Source organism: Mytilus californianus, unplaced genomic scaffold (assembly GCF_021869535.1).
Source record: "Mytilus californianus isolate M0D057914Y unplaced genomic scaffold, xbMytCali1.0.p SCAF_34, whole genome shotgun sequence".
Classification (NCBI taxonomy): domain Eukaryota; kingdom Metazoa; phylum Mollusca; class Bivalvia; order Mytilida; family Mytilidae; genus Mytilus; species Mytilus californianus.
The window spans coordinates 2,471,666-2,493,317 of NW_026262684.1; the positions used below are offsets into that span (position 1 = coordinate 2,471,666).

Genomic DNA, 21,652 nt, shown 5'->3' on the forward strand with positions numbered 1-21,652 from the left:
GAACTATTGAACAAAGGGTTCCAAGTTGTAAAGTTTAAGTCATTCATTCGAAAGTTTGATGGAAAGATTCACGAATTCTTTGAATTAAATATATATTTTACAGATAACTATGGATATGCTAATTCGAGTGTCACTAATGATTCTTTTGTCGGGAAAATTCGCGTCGAGCTTTCACCAATGTCGATTGTTTGTTTAACAATATGTCATCCAAACGTAACAAATATATTGTCAAGTATGATTTATCCCTTCCTACAACAGGATCTTTGTATTAACGTCGGCTGTTCTGTCTGATAAAAAAATGTTCATATAAAAGAGAGGCAAAATGAACCACAGAGATATTCAAACTCATAAGTTAAAAAAAAACTGACAATGCCACGGCAAAAATCGAAAAACGATCAAAAGACAAACAGCAATATACAAAACACCAACATAGAAAACTGAAGACTGTGCAACACGAACTAGACTAAAAACCGGAGGTGATCTCAGGTGCTTCGAAAGGTTAGTAGATCCTGCTCAATGTCTGGCACCCAATGTGATGCTCATGAAAGTACAAACCCGGTGATAAGTCTAATTTTTTAGGTCACATTCGAGAAGAGGACTGGATTGTGGTTACGACAATTGGAACATATATGTAGTCATATTCCATAACTGTCAACCAACTCTTGATGACGTCGTTACAATTTTCGAAGGGATGATTTCAACTTCACCGCTGGGAATTCCTGGTTTAAAAGCTTCCTTATAATCAACAATCCTTTTTCGAGGAAATCATGATAAGAAATGCAAGTCCTGAAATATCGCAACAACTGGACGATATATACTCCATATGCAGGTACTGCTAGAATGTTGTCCATTAGATTGACAAAAATTCTCTCTGCAGAGAAAGGTGGTCTTTAGAAATACTGTTAAACTCTCTACTCGCGTAGTGGTATTAACCATATGTGGATTCTGAAAAAAAAACTCTAAAGAACTTCTGGACAATTGTAAATCTCGATCTTTCTCTGAAATTAGTTCTATCAAAACGTTTGATTTTTCAACCCTGTTTACCACCATTCCCAATGTAAAATTAAAAAATAGTCTAAACGAAAAATTCACAATGCTTTTCAATATAAAAATGGTAGCATACGCTATCAATTTATTGCTTCGGGATACCATACGGCATATTGTGTTGATAGTTAACCAAAAAGTAAAACATGCTACACAGAGGAACAGGTGATCAGTATGCTAGAGTTTCTTATTGACAACATATTTGTTGAATTTGGAGGTAGACATTTTAAACAAACTGTCGGCATTCCTAAGGGAACGAACTGTGCGCCTCTCCTTACTGACCTCTTCTTTTTTCATATGAGTCAGAGTTCCTTCAGACACTTATCAAAACAAGAAGATCAAAGAAGCCAATTCATTTAATTTCTCATTATGATATATTGATTACGATCTTTTCATTAACAATCCAAACTTTTCTGATTGGGTTTCATTAACATATCCGCCAGAGCTAGTAATTAAAGAAACAACAGTCACGGCTTCCTCTGCCTCATTTTTAGACTTATACCTCGAACTTGACATAAGCGGTCATCTCAGTACCAGAATCTTTGACAAACGAGACGATTTTTATTTTGAAATTATCAATTCCCCCACCTTAGTAGCAATATACCAACTTCATCTGCATATGGGATATACATTTCTAACCTCATTCGGTATTCAAGAGCTTGCAGCTGCTACTCAGACTTTATAAAACGTCACTAGTGTCTGACCAAAAAGCAGGGTTACGTCAAAGAACGTCTCGTGTTTTTTTTTTAAAAGTTCATTGGAAGATACCAAGAGCTTGGTGATAAATATTCCGTATCAACTTCCAAAAATAATACATGATGGTCTTGAAGTATAGATTATGTGTACTGACGTTGTTTGTCATCTTAATTACGTGATATAGTGTTCTTTTTATTTGTCTTTGTATACTTTTAACCTTTACTGTTTAGTCCATTTTTAGCAATTAATGTTTGGCGTGGCTCGGTATTTATACATCCGGCGATTGTGTTATTGTGCTATGGTCATTTTTGTATTTTTTTCTATCATTTTTGCATATGAAATTTGTCTATATTATGTCTGTTATAATGGAATTATAATCGACGGTCATACAAGTGAGGGGCTTAGCTAGCTTAAAAAAACAGGTATAATACACCATTTTCTACAAAAGGAAATGCCTGTACCAAGTCAGGAACATGACAGTTGTTTTCCATTCGTTTGACGTGTTTGAGCTTTTAATTTTGCTATTTGATAAAGGACATTCCATCTTGAATTTTTCTTAGAGTTCGGTATTTTAATTATTTTACTTTTTGGTACACAGAAATGGAAAGTTCACAATTGGTAATCAGAAATCATCCCTTTTGTGGTAAAGTTTTGTTCTCAACCTAACCTCATTGTTAATGTATTAGACTAAGTCGAAATATCAGGCAGACTGAATGGTATCTATTGTATCTTTTATTTCAAGTTTAATGGGATAGATGCGTTCAATATTGTCACAAAATCATTTACTGAGAGGACATCATATAAATAGCGAGACGTGAAGGTAAAAGATAATGCTAGATTCTTTTCATTTTTCCTAAGAAGCTCCTGTATGAGGTCAGCCTCATATGAATAAAGCAACAAGTCAGGAAGACGAGAGCACATTTGGTTCATGTGGGAATGCCAATCATTTGTAGAATAAACACGTCCTCCAAACTACAATTATGAAAATCTCAATATGGGGATTATATGAGTACATGCATTTCTCCAGTTTGCAAATTATTAAAAATCTTTCTTGTTATTAAAGATTTTCTCTGTACAAGAACACTAGCTACATATTTATAACTATTTTTTATACATTATCAGTATCACAGTTTCATATGTGTATATTTTAAGTGTACATTGAAGTTAAAACTTTACAACAATGTATAAATCTACAGCTGACAAACTTCAAAATGTTATGGTTTTATAATACGCCCTTCTTCATGTTAATAGATGTTTTAGATTCAACAATGAAATCTATAATTATCTCATTCTTGCCCAGCACAGGCATGACATATTAACACATGACAAAGTTAAGCGCATCTTTTGAACATATCTTCTTTTATCTACTGAATCGTATCTTCAGCATTAGTCCTAACAAAAATATTTCTTTTAAATTGATTTCGTTCGATTTGAGGCAATACTTGAGCTGCATCGGATAATCGACCTTATGCAAGTGAATATCAATACATCTGTTAACCTACTTCGGGTTGACAAAATCTATATGCAAAGTCTGTAACTGTTTGAGAATTGAGTTGATATAATAACCCTACAAAACAGACCAAACATCATCTTTTATTTTGTATTTGAATGTTCCAAAATCAATCAAAAACCTATACATGTACATGTATATGTGCACTTGCATAAAGTCTATTTCTATCTGACGCAGCTCATATGTGGACAGTTTCAAATACTTCCTTTTTGATATTCTGGTTACTTAGGTTACACTAAAATGATTACATTTCGATTACTTTAGTAATATAGTTAAAAGGAAAATAGACAACGATAGGTATCCGTTAGTTTCTGGTACAGATAAAATAGAATGTATAAGTATGACTTGAAGAGTTCTTTCTAATGGTTTATTCAGAAATGTTTTTGTCTCAAAGCTACTTTATGTTTAACCAGATTTCCGGATAGATTTTAACGTATTTTCAGCTTGTGTAAACAAATGACTTACAAAGCTTCAAAATATTCAAAAAATTGTTCTGGTATATGATATATAGTAGACAACTAGCCTAAATTAGAGTATGTGCCTCTATTACAAGAATATTGTTAATAAAAAAAGTATAACACAAATACTGAAGTCCAAGGCAAATTCAAAAAGGGGAAGTCCATAAAAACTGACAAAATCAAACCCTATCAACCAACGGAAAAAGTGATAAACAACTGCCATATTCCTGACGTGGTATAGGTATTTTCCGCAGAAACTTGGTGGGTTAAATCTGGTTTTATAGCTAGCTAAACCTCCCACTTGTATGATAGTTGTTTATAGTTCTGTCATATCAACAACATTGGGTAAGCAACCCATGATTTGGATCCTTGGTTTGAACTTCTATCTAGAAAACAAATGTTTCCTAATCAAACAAAAATGAATTGCTTTTAATACAGTAATCGATTATGATCGATATCATACAGAAATCAGTGTGATCGATTATTAATTGATTAGACAAAAGTTCTTCAAGTACTCAGTTAATACTTTTGACACAGTATGACTTGATTTCTTTATCTTATTAGCCCACTAGAAAATACGGCTTGTGTAAATAATGCACATTAGCATATTCATCCCTTTCGAAATAATTGATAGCACTATCAGTTTTGGTGTTGATAATGCTACAATCGTTAGCTTCAAAAAATTCGTTTGAGGAGTTTACTTTGAGTATTTTCTTCTATGTTTTCCATGAATCTTTCGAGTTTTATTTACGTAGACATCATTTTGGACATCAAAAAATGTAAATAACTAGAGTTTTTAATCCTCATTTGTGATTAAATTTTTCTGAGTGTAGCAAAAATGTTTAAAACAGCATTACGTATATTTATCAGGCAAACAAAGTGATACAAAGTCCCCGAATGAATAATGCTGTCAGAAAGAAAGTTGAAAAAGAATTAAGAAAGTCAAAAGAGGCCAAACCTCTGTCAGAAAAGAAGGCAGAGCAAATAGTCAATGATATACAAAAGGTAGGTACACGTTAAAGTATACTGTCAAATTATAATGAGATCGTTTCCTGTTGATAGGCACATTGAATGTTTTATAGATCATTTGGGTATCTTCTACCAAATGGGAAACAACTTGACAATATCGATATAAACATGTACCGGTGTCGTCAAACCAAATGTAAGCATGGAGGTTGTAGATTACATCTCATTTCGTATATATTTAACAACACAGAATTCGTCCGGTAACAATTTGTTCTACGTTGGAAAAGGACTTCATCAGCATTTTATCTTTGTTTTAATGCATATGTTCCTATTGTACCTTTGTTTTATTTAGCCACGATTTCCGTGTATTGTGAATTTACAAAAAATGTGTCGCTCTGTATTTTTTTTTCTTTTAGCCATGATAATTATTTTCTTTCAAAAACAGGGTACATTGTACTTCATTCCATTCCATTTGTCTTCTATTTTTTGGCATTTTATCTAAATAATAATTCCTTGGAATTGTTGCGTATACATGGACACGATTGCAACCCAACAACTACCCAAACAAAATCATACAAACGACATTGACTGCACATTGACTGCCACGACATACGAGTGTCTATATCATATACCGAATCATTAATTGTTCTATCCTTATGACAAACTTTAACAAACATGGGTTCCGTTGTAAGAAGAAATAACACAGTGCAAAATAATTACATACTATAAGAAGGCTTGCAGTAAGCGAATGCGAAATCTGTGACTTGTATATACCTAGTTAGTATTTTTTTTTTTTTTTTCGAGATTTTTATTACTCATGTTTTCAGGAAAACAATTGGTTAAAAAGTTCCCGAGAAATTGTCACAGATGTAATCACCAAGCTTAATGACGCCCGTGAAGATTATCCTTCTTTTATAGATAAACATCCCAATTACAAGAAACTAATTGATAAGCTTAAAACAGATGCTATGACTTTGATAGAAAGTAGAATAAAACAAATTATAAACCAACCAAGTTGTGCATTCGTAGCAACAGAAAGTTCTGATGACAGCGAGCGAAACAAACGGGCCAAGTAATCATGCGAAGAGTAGTAATGATTCTAAGCACAGTTTAGAATGCGTAAGCGAAAACGAATCAAATTATGGTGTTGAAACTGTTGAGAAATCTGATCGTTATCACAAGCAGGTGCACGCTTATAAGTTGCTTTATGAATGTACATTAATATTGAAAGCAGTACGCGACGATTTTTCCAAAATATACTCAATAATAGAGGGTATAATGTGCCAGGCAAAAATATAAAAGTTATATTAGAGGTAAACAATATTGTGTATTATGTATTTACAATTGTATGAACATGATAAATAAAGGCAACAGTTGTATATCGTTGTTCAAAAGTCATAAATCGGTAGAAAAAAAAACAAATCGGGGTTACAAACTCAGCCAAGACAGAGGGCAACCCAGCAAACACACAACATTTTAAAAACATTTTTTAAATGTCATATGGACGTCTCTCACAAAATATTTCAATAAGATATCATTTAAACATAAAAAAAATGTTTATTTTATTGTTTTTGAAATGTTTTATTTCTAACATTTAAGTAAAATGTTTTTACAACATTAACAAAATATTATTTGCTAATATCTTTTATTCATGTTCTCAAACATTGTTCTAAAATATCCCGTAGATATTTTATAATATAAAAAAATAATATTTTCTTCAATTGGTATTTTATATTTTAACAACATTTAAAGTAAATATTTTCCAAATATCCAAAAAACATTCTGCAAAAAAATGTTTTACAGAAAATATAGTTTTGCTATTTGCATAAAATGTTTTATAACGTAAAATTAAAATGTTTTACATAAAACATCTGAAAAATATCAGCTAAATGTTTTCTATAAAATATTCTGACATACACATTACTTAATAGTCTTACTGATATTTTATTCAACATTTTACGGATATAAAAATAACATTTTATTTAAATTTTATTCAAAACCCCACAAACAACGTTTTGTGGAATTAGCTCGTTTTTTTTCAGGATAAGATATAGTACTACATTTCATCAATATCATCACAAGCAAGATACTATGCATGGTTGAAATCCTTAATTGATATCTTGAAGATCCTTGAAGTCAGATTTTATTTCTTCTTATATTAAAATTCAAAAGAGTCAACATTAAATTAAGCAATAATGTATTAATAAACAATCACGTTTCTTTAATGTTTATTCATTTCGTTCGTGTATATTTTAGAAATTAAGAAAATGAAAACTGTAACTGTACTAAGTTCAATTTTCGTATCGTTTATATGCCTTACGGAAAACCGACCTTTTCCGGAATCGACTTTTGTTTTATCACCGGAAATGATTTTGAAATTTGAATTTCGAAACGAAGACAGGATATCAACAAAGAGAGCCACGAAAATTGTTTGTTACGCGATATATACTCACTTGGTAAGAATGATTAATCTGTTAAGATGAAACTTGTGCATTCATTGTGTGTGTCACAATCATAATCGGAACCAAATTACATCTGTTTCTGGAGGTGCGGATCAAGGTTTTGAAAAAAAGGGGGCCCCCTGCCCAAGGCAAGCAAACGTTTGGAGTGATACTTGTAAATAGTCTATACATTTATCTTATAAGTAGCTCCATAAGGGGGTCGGGGCCTCTAAATCCGCCACTGTTCAAGCATCTACGTACACCAATTATGAATTTGTTCATTGATCTGTTGATATAAAAAAATTATAAGGATATGTGGCTTGTGTGTTTGATTGCCAATACACCTTATCGCTATTTGTCCGCCATTACTGGCCATGGACATCACAAAAGTTCCAGTAAAATGTTGACGTCATATTAGAAAATATTTGATTCCACAATTGAAAGTAATACACCTTATTGCTATTTGTCCGCCATTACTGGACATCACACAACCTTCACAAGTTCCCGTAAAATTTTGACATCATAAAAAATATCTGATGCCACAATGGAAAAGTGATTGTTGTTTGAGGTCAAAAGTTCAAGCAGGATAGATTCTCGGGTCAAGCGGGAATAGCGATCAGGTGTATTATTGTATGACGTATGCTGACGTAAAAAGTTCAAGCGGGACAGATTTCCAAATACTGAAATAGCGATAAGGTGTATGAGACAGCTATCCACCAGAATTTAAATGACTTGGATAAAAGAAATTATAGGTCACTCATGACCGTTTTGGAAGCCTTAGGTCACTGTACTGCTTTCAAAACTGAGAAAACCAATGCCATATAGTCCACTTTGAAGCCTTGACAAACAAATGTTAAATTTTTCTAAACACAATTGAAACAAAACAACTAACTGCATACATTAAATACACATTATGAAAAAGAAATTTGACAGACTTAAACCAACAACAACTATTGCAATAAGCATGACTCACTACCTTGTTTCCGAGGCACACAAACAAGTTACAATAACACTAATATAAGCACCATTTGAATATGGAGATTTTTTTTCTAGTAAAATCAGTGTATGTATGTATTTGCAAAACAGTAAATTAAATTTCCCTTAACAGCTTAATGAACATTACAAAGACTATGGAAGACTTCAGTACAAGCAAGATAATATAAACTGTTGCTTAAAATTATATTTATTGCTTCATACACACAATGTACATACAATGTATCTTTAATTTTTTTAACAGGAGCTAAAAGAAAAGCCACAAAGGACAAGTTCAATATGCAGGTTTACAATTTGGAAGTGGCGCAGGTTCTTTGGAATGTCTACAACCTTTCAGGAGAATTTTTTTTTGAAGTAAGATTTTTATACAGAATTACTGTCATGACTGTTATTCCATAATTAATTCAAATATTTAGCATAAACAATGCATTACATTCAAGATTAAGGGCATACAATACAGAAAAGATATCTGGATATTTGAATAAATTATTTTTTTTGTGACAAAATAGAAACAAGTTGTTTATTTAAATCAATCTTTTAGTCCAACAGTGTGCTTTCATAAACAACACATTTGCTTTCCTTTGAAGTATTTCAAATACATATAAACAACTCATTTAATGACATCTGTGTGTTTCTCGGAAGTTAAGTTATATTATTATCATCATTGCGAAAACAATGCGTAACACTTCGATAAGTTATTATGTGCCTATAGTATACTTCTAGGACTGTATCATATGCCCTTAGATACAAATGACAAGTTATAAACTATGTCACTCTACGTACAGAGTTTAACACTTAAAAAGGACAATAAGATGTTTAATGACATTATTTAGCAGGGCTTTTAAAGGCCCCTACATGATACAATGCATTTTATGAAAACTAAAAAAAAATAAGAAAAACAACAGCCTGATTTATACAAAACAATAAAAGAAAAAAAATATGATAGACAACAATTAACGAGTATAATGAAATAAGACTCTTGACTGGACACATATCTAGTCTAAAGTTTTTATGTGGTTTTTTTTTAATAACTAAATGAAGTTCAGCGTGGCATATTGCTCTCTCTTAACACGGTCAGCCATTTATCGTCCCCTTCCGACAGACTATCATCGTTATTTGTTTCAAAACTTTAAAGGGGAGGGGATGTATATCCTTCAGGCAACGTGAATCGTTCTATAATAAAGGAATGTGCAAGAAGTTTATATATGAATGTAAGATTAATTTTTTTTTCAGAAGCATGGCACAGCAAGAAATAGATATAAGACACTACAAGACATTCCAAGTGATTTTGAATAAGACAATTGATTGACTTTTTCAATGTATTCTTAAATAAATCAAATAGTTGATGTAAAATGGTGTTTTGTTCTCATCTCTTCAGTCAATTATCAATGATTATTGACTTTAGATGTAACCCTATTAGAAGTGTAGCGTTTTAGTTTAGAAAGAGAAGTTGTATTGAAAAATCTGAATTTGGGACACAAGTTTTAGTCAATGTAACTTGAACTTAAAAATGTGTATAATGTTTGCATAATGTCCAATGGGATATATGTCATGCATGTTCAGGTTGACATATGCATGATGTGTATAAGATAGGTAATAAAAGTTGAGAGTGAAAAACTAAACATTATACCATTGTGGTTGGAATGTGGGCCTTCTTGCACTGTCTGTCGTCTGTCCACCTATATTTGTCGGATTTTGTCCAACAAATATTTTCATCACTGTTTTTCCCAAAACTGCTGATAAAGATGAGTTCATATTTAATGAGCTGCTTGATAGTGATGAACTCTGATGTGTGAACATTTTTGTATCTGGCACCTGTTTCCTGTTTGCTTATACATTGTATTTCAAAATGTTGAATGTTCTCAAATTTTTCATTACTTTAATTAGTAATGCTGATGAACAGAATGACTTTATATTTGGTAAGTGGCTTGACCATGATGAGTTGTGTCTGCCATTTTGGATGTGTCAAAATTTTTAGATACTTTGAATTGTGAATTTCATATGCTTAGCAAAACAACTGATTTATTCTTGTTTGTATACAGAATTAATCACTGTGTATAAATTAATTTAACTAATGATTTGTTATTTAAAAAAGCAGGAAACTCAATCAAAAGTACAGAAATTTTTATATTGATATGATCTAGATATCAACAAAAAACATCTTCTTAAAAAATTTTGAAAACATTTTTTAGGCACAGTCTCAGTTGCAAGAAAACATCCAAAAAACATTTTTATAACATTATTTGATATTCATGATGTTTTTCAAACGTTCAGAAAATATTTCTAGAAAATATTTTTTAAAAGATTATCAAAATGTTTTATACGCCATTGTTTTTCACATTATCATGATATTTCTTTACAACATTTTAATTATATTATGCAAATATTTTAGAAAATATATTAGAAAACGTTTTAGCGATATATATTCTACCATACATTTAATGTTTTTCTCACGTTTTTTTGTGATATTTTCATGACATTAGACACAACATTTTAAAAACATTTTAAAGATGTTTTTGTGTTTGCTGGGAAGAAATCAACTATAAGATTAAAACAAAGTAACAACAGAAACAATGAAGTGCAGCAACAAAAACGATCGGCAACATACATAGCTACAGACTCTTTGATATTACTGCCATATTTCTGACTTGATACAGGACATTTTAATAGAAAATGGTGGATTGAACCAGGTTTTATTGCTAGCCAAACCTGCCGCTTATATGGCAATGTTAAAAGATGTTGCTTAAATGACAACACTACATGGCGGGAATACAGTACAAACAAACTCATGACCACTCAGCACACAGAAACGCATAAAAAATAATATAATTGTACATTACTAACATGTAAACCCACGATTAACGACGAAATTCTTGCATTAACGACAGCAGATGACTCCACAAACAATAACGTATCCTTGACCAGCTACTTTTGATAAAAGTGAACGAATCAAACATCTATATTTATCAACCTTAGAAATTAATTCATGTTGATGGCAGTATCTGCTAATAAGTGAACAACCTAACTACCAAAAACAAACGAGAAAGCGGTAAAGATATCAGATTTAGTTCCAAGCTTTATCATATTGCACTACTCTAAATTTGACAAGGATGGAAAAAAACAATGAAAGAACGATCATGATCCACAATTTTATGTTCGGATATCAAAGCATTAGAAAATAAACTAATATATTTAAGAAAATCATTGCTTCAAATTATCCATCGTTTTATAATTGCAGTAATTGTAATGCATATTTGTTATTGATATTCATAGCGTATGTTACTCATTTGCATTGTACGATTTTAATTGTTTAGCAAGTTTTGAATTTATAGTATGCGCGCTTTACTAATTTACTTCCTAATTGAAACTGAGAATTGAAAAACATGACCAGATAATCAATATGAGAAAAAAGAGTTATAATATACCAAGGGGACATTCAAAATATATGGTAAAATGTAAAATAACATAAAATACCGAACTCTGAGGAAAATTCAAAACGGAAAATCCCTAATCAAATGGCAAAATCAACAGCTCAAACACATCAAACGAATGTATCACAACTGTCATATTCCTGACTTAGTACGGTCTATTTAGAAAATGGTGGATTAAAGCTGGTTTTAGATCTAGCTTAAACTCTCACTTGTATGAAAGTCGCATTAACATTCCATTATATTGACAACAAAGTGCGAGAAAAACAAACAGACATAATAGGTATAAATGTCAAAATTAAAAGCACAGCAGTCAGCATTTTGTTATAATCTTAATCACTATAAAAACAAACAAATATGTCAACAAACAAAGACAAAAAGTCATATAGACAAAGCATATTTATTTAGCTAAAACGAAATACAAAAATACAAAAAAACACCATTGATAGCACAATAATACAAAAACGGGATGTATAAGTACCGAGATACGTCAAATGGATATTTCCAAAAATAGGATAAACGGTAAAAGTAATTCTTTACAAAGAAATAAAAAAAAAGAACACTATAACACGTAATTAATAACATAAACGGTACCAGTTTTCTGCACCAGATGCGCATTTAATGAATCGATGTCTCTACAGTAATGCTTGAGGCCAAAATATTTGAAAATCCAAAGCTTATTAAAAATATAAATCAATAAGGACAAAGCCAAAACTGGGTGAGGAAAAAGAGCTTTGCATGAGGAAGATACATTCCTTATTTTTAAACAATTTTCAAAATTTTGTAACCGCAAATTCTATTAATACAAAATCCGTATTTTCATGCCAATACCAAAGTTAAGGCTACTGGGCAGGTGATACCTTCGGGGACTATCAGTCTACAGCACAAGCATCGAATCAGTGGTAGTTATAACGTAACGATACCAATTTTTCTGCACCAGATCCGCATTTCGACAATCAATGTCTCTTCAGTGATGCTCCAGGCCAAAATATTTGAAAATCCAAAGCTTATTAAAAATATGAAGAGCTATAAACCAAAAAGGACTAAAAAGCATATCTAAAGCTGGGAAAGGAACCAGAGCTTTGCATGCGGGAGAAACATATCTCAATTTTAGATAATTTCAAAAATTTTGTAACAGCATGGTGATAAACAACGTCAGTACTTAGAATTCAAACTTCTAAACCATCGTGTCTTATTTGTGAAGTTGATACGGAATATATATAAACAAGGTCTTTTGTATTTTCTGATGAACCTTTTTTTTTTAGAAAAAGGACGAGACGTTCTTTCATATAAACCTGGTTCATCAACTTTCTGCTCAGACACTGGTGACGTTTTACAAAGTCTGTGTAGGAGCTGCAAGCTCTTGAATACCGAATGAGTTATGAAATGTTAATCCCATATGCAGGTGATGTTGGTATATTGCTACTAAGGTGGGGGAATTTGATATTTCCAAAATAAAAATCGAATCGTGTGTCTTCGACCCTGGTACTGAGAAGACCGCTTGGGTCAAATTCAAGCTATATGTCTAAAAATGAGGCAGAGGAAGCCGTGACTATTGCTTCTTTTATTTCTGGAAAATAAACGTCCAAACAAATTCTTAACATTCTGATATTGTGTTTATTGGTGCGTAACCTTCTGCGTTGAAAAGATTATTTTATAATATTTTACTGTCTTAGAATCAGATATCTTTAATGTATAAAATATGTCTTTCCGGGTACAAAGTGAGACTAATATTTCACAAATTTAGAAACCCAAAACGGCTACATGTGATGCAGCTTCGGCAGTAAGAAAGTCCTTATTTTCACACAGTTAAATTCTCTAGAAATTCAGTTCTTTACAAACATTTGATAACTCAACAGTTTTTACATCTATATTGTACAGTCATCTGCTCTTCAAAAAAGCACACTTGGCTAAGCTCGGCAGTTAGAAATTTCCAATTTTCACACAGTTAAATTCTCTAGAAATTCAATTCTCTACAAACATTTCATAATTCCAAAGTTTTAACATCTTTATTTCACAGTCGTCTGTTCTTCAAAAAAGCACACTTGGTTAAGCTCAGTCAATTACTCAAAATAGTATCGTGTCTAATATCATCACTACATCAATCTTCGAAATGCGTATTTAAAGTTGGACATTTGTACCATGTGTGTAATTACTACCACCGGATCAGTATTTTCATTGGTGGACTGCTTGTCTCCAGGGTTTAATCAGCCAAGTAGCAATTTTTTCAGTACTAGCATGAACTAATAGATATTGTTTTATTGAAATTGGATGTTATGGAAAACGCAATAATTGTACATTTTAAAATGTACATCTCCTTCAACCATAGCTCTGATTCTCTGTGCGGGTTTAGCTTTCTTTTTTGTTGGTTCTTTTTGGTTTGCAAGATGTCTTTTTTTTTTCATTCTGTCTATGAAGGTTTTGTGCGAATTCTACTTTATATGAGAACAAATCTAATAGGCCAGTAGGGGGTGACAATAAGATAGTGTTTGAATACCGACTGTCTGTTGAACTTGTCGAACTGACAATCCAGCAAACTCAACAAATAAATTGGCTATAAAAAATCCATCATTTAGATATAATCTTCGGCGTATGTGTTATTGGTATCAGTGCGGCTCTTAACTAATATTTACAAGGACAAAAAATAAGAAATGTGTACCTACAATTATAAAAACCAGAATGTTTTCGTTCTGACATAAGCATATGTAATTCCGAAAGCAAGATATATTATTATTTAAAGACGTTATTTAAGCTGTGCAAGTTAATTTATCTTTTCAATGAAATTTTACAGAAGGTGTTGGTGTTTTCTTCTTTAAGAGACCTGCAATTCGGAAAAAGGAACAAGCCGTTCCAAGAAACTTCCATGAGACAAAGACTGAGCTTCTCGAGTAAATTAAGATCATTTCAGTGTATTACTTAGTACAGGTTATCTGTTAATATGAGAGATACTAGTAGTAGAAAACGATCTAAATATGTAATATTTTAATCAAAAATACGTATTTATTAGAATAAAATCACATAATCAAATGAGGCAATTCAAGAGTAATGAACAGATTTAGATGTAAAAGACAAAACTATTTAAACAAACAGCCATCACACAAACACATTCTCACTCTCTCTTTAAATTTTACATTCGATTTTTTTAAAGTAGACTCGATAGAAATTTGTACAAAGAAAGATAACTCTTTTTGTTTTAAATATATATGTTCATACCTAAAATTGCTCTGTGAACTTTTCCTAAACTATCATTGAAGACAAAAGGAAGAGTTTATGATAGTTAAGATATGTGATACACCTGACAATATATTTGATGTAGTTGGTAACTTAAAGGTAAACTAAATTAAAGTAAGATTTATAGGACTGAAGGAATTAATCCTTCGAAGGGAACAACATAAACGAAGAGGAAATATGACTTTGACAAGAGAATAACAAGGTTTGCTTAAGATTTAAAGTTCCTTGAATAGGGAAAGCGATTTTTAAGAAAGATATTTATGATATACTACAGTGTATATTTATGAGGATATTCCACTTATATCGAGGAATATTGTTCGATCCGAACGGTAAAACATAATCGATGAATTGATGACACTTCGTCCAATTCCTGCAGCATTCGTGTCTGTTGTAAATACCGTTACGCAATCTCAATTCTTGCTGTTTCGTGTTTGTTATTAATGAATACAAAAATAGTTTCATTCGGAACCTCCCTACCAAAATTTAATTAGAAAGCATAAAATACAATATCAGTTTCAGGTGCACTATTCTAAACTCATCGGAAATGGTATACGTTTTAAGTATAAATTATTTACAAGAGAAGACCAGCAGATATATCGGAAATATTGCATATTTTGTAATTGACAAAGAAATCTACACGACATATTTGATACTATGTCACCGATAAAACATGGATAGTATAAATAGTTATTTAAAGAATTGCTTATTCGGTTGAGTAAAAGTTATTGTTATAAACAAAATCTACTGATCAGTGAATCGTCGATATTTTACGACATTGAAGTGTGTGTAATTTTGAGGAATATGAAGAAAATATTGTACAAAGTTTCAAATATAAAGAAATGCATGTTTTTAACAATTGTGATTTTTGTGTTTGGAAATTTGTATATGTTATTAACACATAACAAATCAAGAGGTAAATAGTTATTAGTGTATATGTATGAATGTTTGAGTTTTTGCAACTTTTTGTTGTTGTAAGCTAAGCTTGATTGATAGATTTAAAAAATACAAAATATCTTCCTAACGATGTAAATATTCAGTAGTATTTATTTACATGTTCCCTTAAATCTTTCTTTGTTGTTTAAGTGGCACGTATTTTAAAGCTGTATAAGTTCACATAAGAAAGAATGATGTATTTTTTAAAACAATAAATCAATACAGTAGGTAAAATTATATTGAAGACCATTGAACCCAAAAATCATTTCTAAACGCTAAAACAGTGTCCGAAACATCATAGCGACAACGTTTCTAATATATATGTATAATTAAATGTTTGGTTATATTCACTATTTTATACTACTATACTACTATACAGTCATGCATATTTTCAGGAAGTACATTTTGCACTAAGTATTTTTTTTTTACCAAAGAAATTCAATTTTATTCAAAAGCGGATGTTAATAAATAATACTCTTACATTCCAAAAATTCAAAGCATGCATTTTATTCTAGTCTAAAAAGACGAATTTAAATATGAACATATAGAAATGAATTATTTGTCTGACTTACATAAACATGTAATAAAAAAGAGATATTGTACCTCATGTAACATTTAAGGATGTTTGCTCCTCTTGTTTTTGATTTTTAGCCAAATATTCGGAATCCTCTGGTTTTATCATGTAGTACTATTAAAACGATTCCTCACTTACCCTACTTTTCTTTTAATAATTTAGTTTAAAAAGGCATATTTGAAAATCCTATAAAATCCTTGTTATTTTTTTCATAATTTTGAAAAAAAAAGGGTGTCAATGTTAAATATATGAAACGTCTAGAGAGAATTATTTCCCGTTACATTTATAATGGCTTATATCTCGAAAACAAGCACACGAACCCTTCTTTCTTTTCTGCTTTTTTGGTTCCTTTATTTAGATTCTATCTATTTATAACATTCTTTTACAAAGCTTGTTATTTTGAAACGGAGTAGCAAAATCCTTAATATTGCTTTAATATTGCTTTCTACAAAACATGAGTTCTTTGTCTTAAGCTGGTCATTATCTTCTCCTTTAAGTAGTACTTTTTTCATTTTTTCTTTATGCTGACATCTTTAAAAGAAATAGATATGATTATAGGATTTATTGTACCTCGAAAGCAAAATGCAGGAACGGTGATAAAAGCAAGAAATCAAATTGTAACAGAGATGACATCACCTTTTCTTCTGGTGAAAAATGACAAGGAATGGATTGAGGAAAAACCAGAACCTGGTTGGTAGCTTTATAATAGTATTGTTATTTATTAGTAGTTTTGTTTAATCTAGTATTTGAACTTTTTTTATCATTTCACTAATTAAGTTTAGGGGGCATAAGAAATCTGATAAAAGATCCTTACTGGATAGTGATAAATTATCCAAGGCCTAAGCAAATGAAAATTGTTTAGAAAACAAACTTTTTCTTTATTGTAGTAGTCAGTGTAACAATTTGATTTTGTTGATTTAAGATGGAACTGTTGCTCGTTTCCCTCCAATATGGCGGAAAGGAAAATAAAAAATAAACACGATAACGCACCACAACCTAACAAAATAGTAGAGTATGAAAAAGAATTTGCTCTCATGCTTTTACAAGGAGGTATTCCCTTGTTAGAAGTTAAAACTGTTCGTGGTGTATGACAAAATGTTTTAGGACTTTCTAGTTTAATTTTGGAATGCATGAATTTCTTGTCTTTTTGTGTTCAATGACTATAAATGTACAAAACGTCATGATAAAAGTCATGTATTATTCTTTTTTTCAGACAACTTTTGCAATAATGTGACCTGTGTATTAATTGTCGGTTATGTTCGTGGCGGAACAACAATGATATTGGATACATTGGCCGAAACGAATAGTAATTTTTATTTGTTTGAACCTATACGAAACCTGACAGAAAGCTCTTATGCAAACATGCCAATTACTTTCTATAACGGAACAGTAAGGTAGATATTCCAAATTTTTAAAATGATATCAGTCAGTTTATTTAGCAATAAACAGAACTGCATGCCATTCTTTCCTTTTGTTGTGGCTCGATTTCTGTGACTTTTTTTCTGTATTTCAAACAACAAACAAATACAAACTTTCTAAAATCATAAGTATACTCTTTTTGCAATTTTTTGTGTACATTTTAAATGCTATTATCTCGAAGTATAGAACATATAATATCATTTGTACCGTTTCAGTAGTACTTGTAAATTATTCTACTATTTTAGTATCGCAAAAAGAGGCAGATCATTCAAAAAGGAGTATTCTTTAACTTTTTAGGTCATTTCTCCCTTTACTTTATTTTTGGTCCATTATTCTCTATTCTCTATATTTCAGCACTCCATTATTCACCATTCTTTATATTTTTTATCCTTATTCGGCACTTTTTATCCATTATTCTCTATCCATACCCTCAGAAGTCGAAGAGAAACGGACGAAATGACGAAAAGGTAAACAAAAGTCTATAGAAAATAACATACAAACAAAATACTGGGCAACACGATCCCCATCAAAAGTAAATGGAAATGTCTGGTGCTCCGTAATGTTTTCAGATCCTGATCCAACTGTGGCACCCGTTATTTTCTGTGTAGCTTTTGTACTATGCCTGTTTAATGCTTAACAGGCATACAGGTACACATTTATTTGTCATGGTTCTCTTCTCATTTTTTCAAATTATGTGCACGATATTCAGAAGGAAGTACATGTCACTGATAAGTATAACTTGATTTTGACTTTATTTCGACTTCTCAAACTACCGTGATCAAATTTATTCTCTATTTTTTTTTTTCAGAAATATTTCTATGCATCGAAACTTACCCAAAGTACAAACTTTATTTGGTCAAATTTATTCTCTATTTTTTCCAGAAATATTTCTATGGATAGAAACTTAGCCAGAGTACAAACAGAAATGTTAAATCATTGGTTCAACTGTTATTTTACTAAAATAAACATTGGAGACCTGAAGAATAACCATCTAATACACTCTCGTGCCACTAAGTCATACTTTGCTTGTTTGAGAAAATCACCATTTCCATTTTGTATTAAAATGTTGGAGAGCGTATGTGTACCTAAAACGAGACGAATAATGAAAGTCGTCCGACTAAGAATGAAATCAGTAGAACACATCTTGAAAAAAACTGATAATCTTAAAATCATTTATGTCGTAAGAGACCCTAGAGCTCAGATCCATTCGTTAATAAAATCAGGACTGCTTGATCAGAAGTCAGTCAAAGTTCACTCTAGAGAATTGTGTGAAGATATGATGTCAGACTTCAACTCAACAAAAATTCTAAAAAGAGCTTATCATAATAATATATTCATGTTAAAATATGAAGCTCTTGTTACAAATCCACTACAGAATTTCAGAAAACTGTTTAGCTTTTCTAATTTACCTTTCACGACAAGAGTAGACAGCTATATACGGCACCATATGTTGGAGAGTGGCACAGGACACGAAATTAACTTTAATGCAAAGTCAGGAAATTCTACCCTCATAGCAATTAAGTGGCGCACAGCTATCAACAAAAAGCATTTGCGTATTATTGATGAAGCTTGTCATAGGACTTACGAAACTTTTGGTTACCACCAATTAGATATCAAATCTTTGCAAACTTTGAGTATAGATATCCAGGGTCAACCATCAGAGACAGATATCTTTGATTTGTATTAACTTTATATAGGTCAATGATGTGGATAAACGGAGATGTGGGTAATTGGATAGTAACCCAACGAAGAATCGAACCAAAAATATATATAGAGGGCAAAGTACAGTATCGAAGCTTGGTATAAAATGGACGAAACTTTTAGTTACCGGCCACTAGAAATCAAATCTTTGCAAAGTCTAAGTAATAATGTCCATAGAAAACCATCATAAAAAGATGTCCTTGATTTGTATAACATTTATATGACTAAAATGAGACTTGTTGTAAACGTCATTGAGGTGTGGTATACGTCAATGAAACGTGTGGTACACGTCAATGAAACGTGTGGTATACGTCAATGAGACGCGTGGTATTCGTCAATGAGACTTGTGGTATACGTCAATAAAACAGCCATAGTCTACAGCAAAGTAATCGTCCACAAAAACAGTTATTTACATGTTATGCTCAGCTCTAACTTATTCGTCTAGAGTCTTTAAACTTTAGAATGAATTTAAGAGAAACAATCTGAGATCTGTAACGAACACCACATTCTCCAATACCCCCAACCCTCTAAAACAAATATGAATATGATAATATTACTATATTATAAACATGCAAACACATTTCGTACATGTTCACTTAAAAATATATTATCCTGTTTATATTATCGGATTTATTTCGAAATCTTTACACCAGAGAGAGACCACAAATTTATAACCAGAAAAAAATATCACATAAGTCGAGACCTATTTATATAGAGAACGTTTAAAAATACCATATTTACAGTTAGTTATTTGAATAAAGATTATCATAACTGTCCTGAATTCTTCGCTTAATCGCCAATTATATTTATACTGCAATCAGCCAACAATTGTAAAAATAACATGTACACAAATATTGTTTTGCTTTATGTGACCTTGTACAAATAAAGTCTCCTGTTACCCTGCTTCCAAGTAAAGCAATCGGTAATATGAATATTTTTTTTTGATAAAAGTTCATTTTGGGGTTCTCTTCGCGGTCCGCGTTTAAAATGTGTCGATTTCTTTAATAATCAGAGACAACTATTTAGATTGAAGCAACTAAACCTTAAAGTGCCGGGTGTTAATTACAGAATAAAACAATATATGTACATTGTAGAAAATATAAAAGTTAGAAACAGGACGAAAAACGAGGCTCGTTATATTGTATATAAATGAGTATTAATGTACATGTACATGTACATGTGTATGTAGACCAACCTGCAACGGTATATATTTTATATAATATAAAAAAGAAGATGTGGTATGATTGCCAATGAGACAACTCTCCACAAGAGACCAAAATGACACAGAAATTAACAACTATAGGTCACCGTACGGCCTTCAACAATGAGCAAAGCCCATACTGCATAGTCAGCTATAAAAGGCCCCGAAATGACAATGTAAAACAATTCAAACGAGAAAACTAACGGCTTAATTTATGTACAAAAAATGAACGAAAAACAAATATGTAACACATAAACAAACGACAACCACTAAATTAAAGGCTCCTGATTTGGGACAGGAACATGCAAAGATAATGTGGCGGGGTTAAACATGTTAACGGGATCCCAAACCTCTCCCAACCTGGAACAGTGGTGTAACAGTACAACATAAGAACGAACTATAAAAATCAGTTGAAAAAGGCTTAACTCATCAGATGGATAAAAATATACAAATACTACAAATACAAGTGGACTTGGCCGGGTACTTGTCAATCCCAACAATAAAAAGACAATAAGTACAGATCTGAGAGTACTCGCAGTTACTGACAGCTAGTTCAAAGCCACTAACAACTAATAAAAATAATCATGCATCTAAGACTAAATTATCAATCAGTACACATCCAACATCCAATGGATTTAGTGTAAAGACGTCATAAACAGTCAGAGAAAAACATGACCTTGTGCAATGCCAAGATACCTCGACAGATTGTAGATCCATGAATGTGTATATGTATATAACAATAATATTTAGTTTGCTTTTAATTTGCTGATAATAAGCCTTTCTAAAGTAAGAACCAATATTATCAAGAATACGACCATCTGATTTTCAGGCGTTGTGGTAGGGAGGTTTTGGAAAGGAAGATTCTGACCTGGTAAGAACTTTCAAAGAATAATCTTGGCCAAGACAGGATGGAAATGAAAATTCCGCACCACATTTATTTTCTAATAAAGTGAAAACATATTTTCTCGCGGTTTTGACTAGCAACAGGTGAAAATGGATATTCCGTATAACAGGCTATGGCATGATAACATGCAAAACAATTCAAACGAGAAAACCA

At 31.6% G+C, this 21,652-nt stretch overlaps 2 protein-coding genes and 1 long non-coding RNA gene across 4 annotated transcripts in view; all 3 read left to right on the forward strand.

Moving 5' to 3' along the window:
- LOC127736638 (uncharacterized) overlaps window positions 1-6,053 on the forward strand; it is a 202,134-nt gene extending 196,081 nt beyond the window's left edge. For both annotated transcript variants that reach the window (XM_052247200.1, XM_052247199.1), the window contains exons 3-4: window positions 4,579-4,713; window positions 5,502-6,053. In XM_052247200.1, coding sequence (XP_052103160.1) covers window positions 4,579-4,713; window positions 5,502-5,750 — 384 coding nt within the window. In that variant the 3' untranslated portion in view covers window positions 5,751-6,053. The remainder of the gene's footprint in view (window positions 1-4,578; window positions 4,714-5,501) is intronic.
- A 907-nt stretch (window positions 6,054-6,960) lies between these two features.
- Window positions 6,961-9,461, forward strand: LOC127736639 (uncharacterized). Its single transcript, XR_007999089.1, has 3 exons — window positions 6,961-7,130; window positions 8,353-8,462; window positions 9,342-9,461. It is a non-coding gene; the product is annotated as an uncharacterized LOC127736639 (long non-coding RNA).
- A 5,959-nt stretch (window positions 9,462-15,420) lies between these two features.
- Window positions 15,421-20,166, forward strand: LOC127736636 (carbohydrate sulfotransferase 3-like). Its single transcript, XM_052247198.1, has 4 exons — window positions 15,421-15,680; window positions 16,833-16,964; window positions 17,488-17,668; window positions 18,576-20,166. Exons 1-4 carry the CDS (start codon window positions 15,569-15,571, stop codon window positions 19,378-19,380), a joined length of 1,230 nt encoding a protein of 409 aa, XP_052103158.1. The 5' UTR covers window positions 15,421-15,568; the 3' UTR covers window positions 19,381-20,166.
- The last annotated feature ends 1,486 nt before the right edge of the window (window positions 20,167-21,652 follow it).

What these genes read in the sequence shown, in the direction of transcription:
- LOC127736636 (XM_052247198.1), top strand. Translation starts at nt 15,569, where the DNA reads ATGAAGAAAATATTGTACAAAGTTTCAAATATAAAGAAATGCATGTTT. An exon ending in TGAGGAAAAACCAGAACCTG is followed by an intron (nt 16,965 to 17,487) that starts GTTGGTAGCTTT and finishes TCTTTTTTTCAG; the next exon opens with ACAACTTTTGCAATAATGTG. An exon ending in TTCTATAACGGAACAGTAAG is followed by an intron (nt 17,669 to 18,575) that starts GTAGATATTCCA and finishes TATTTTTTCCAG; the next exon opens with AAATATTTCTATGGATAGAA.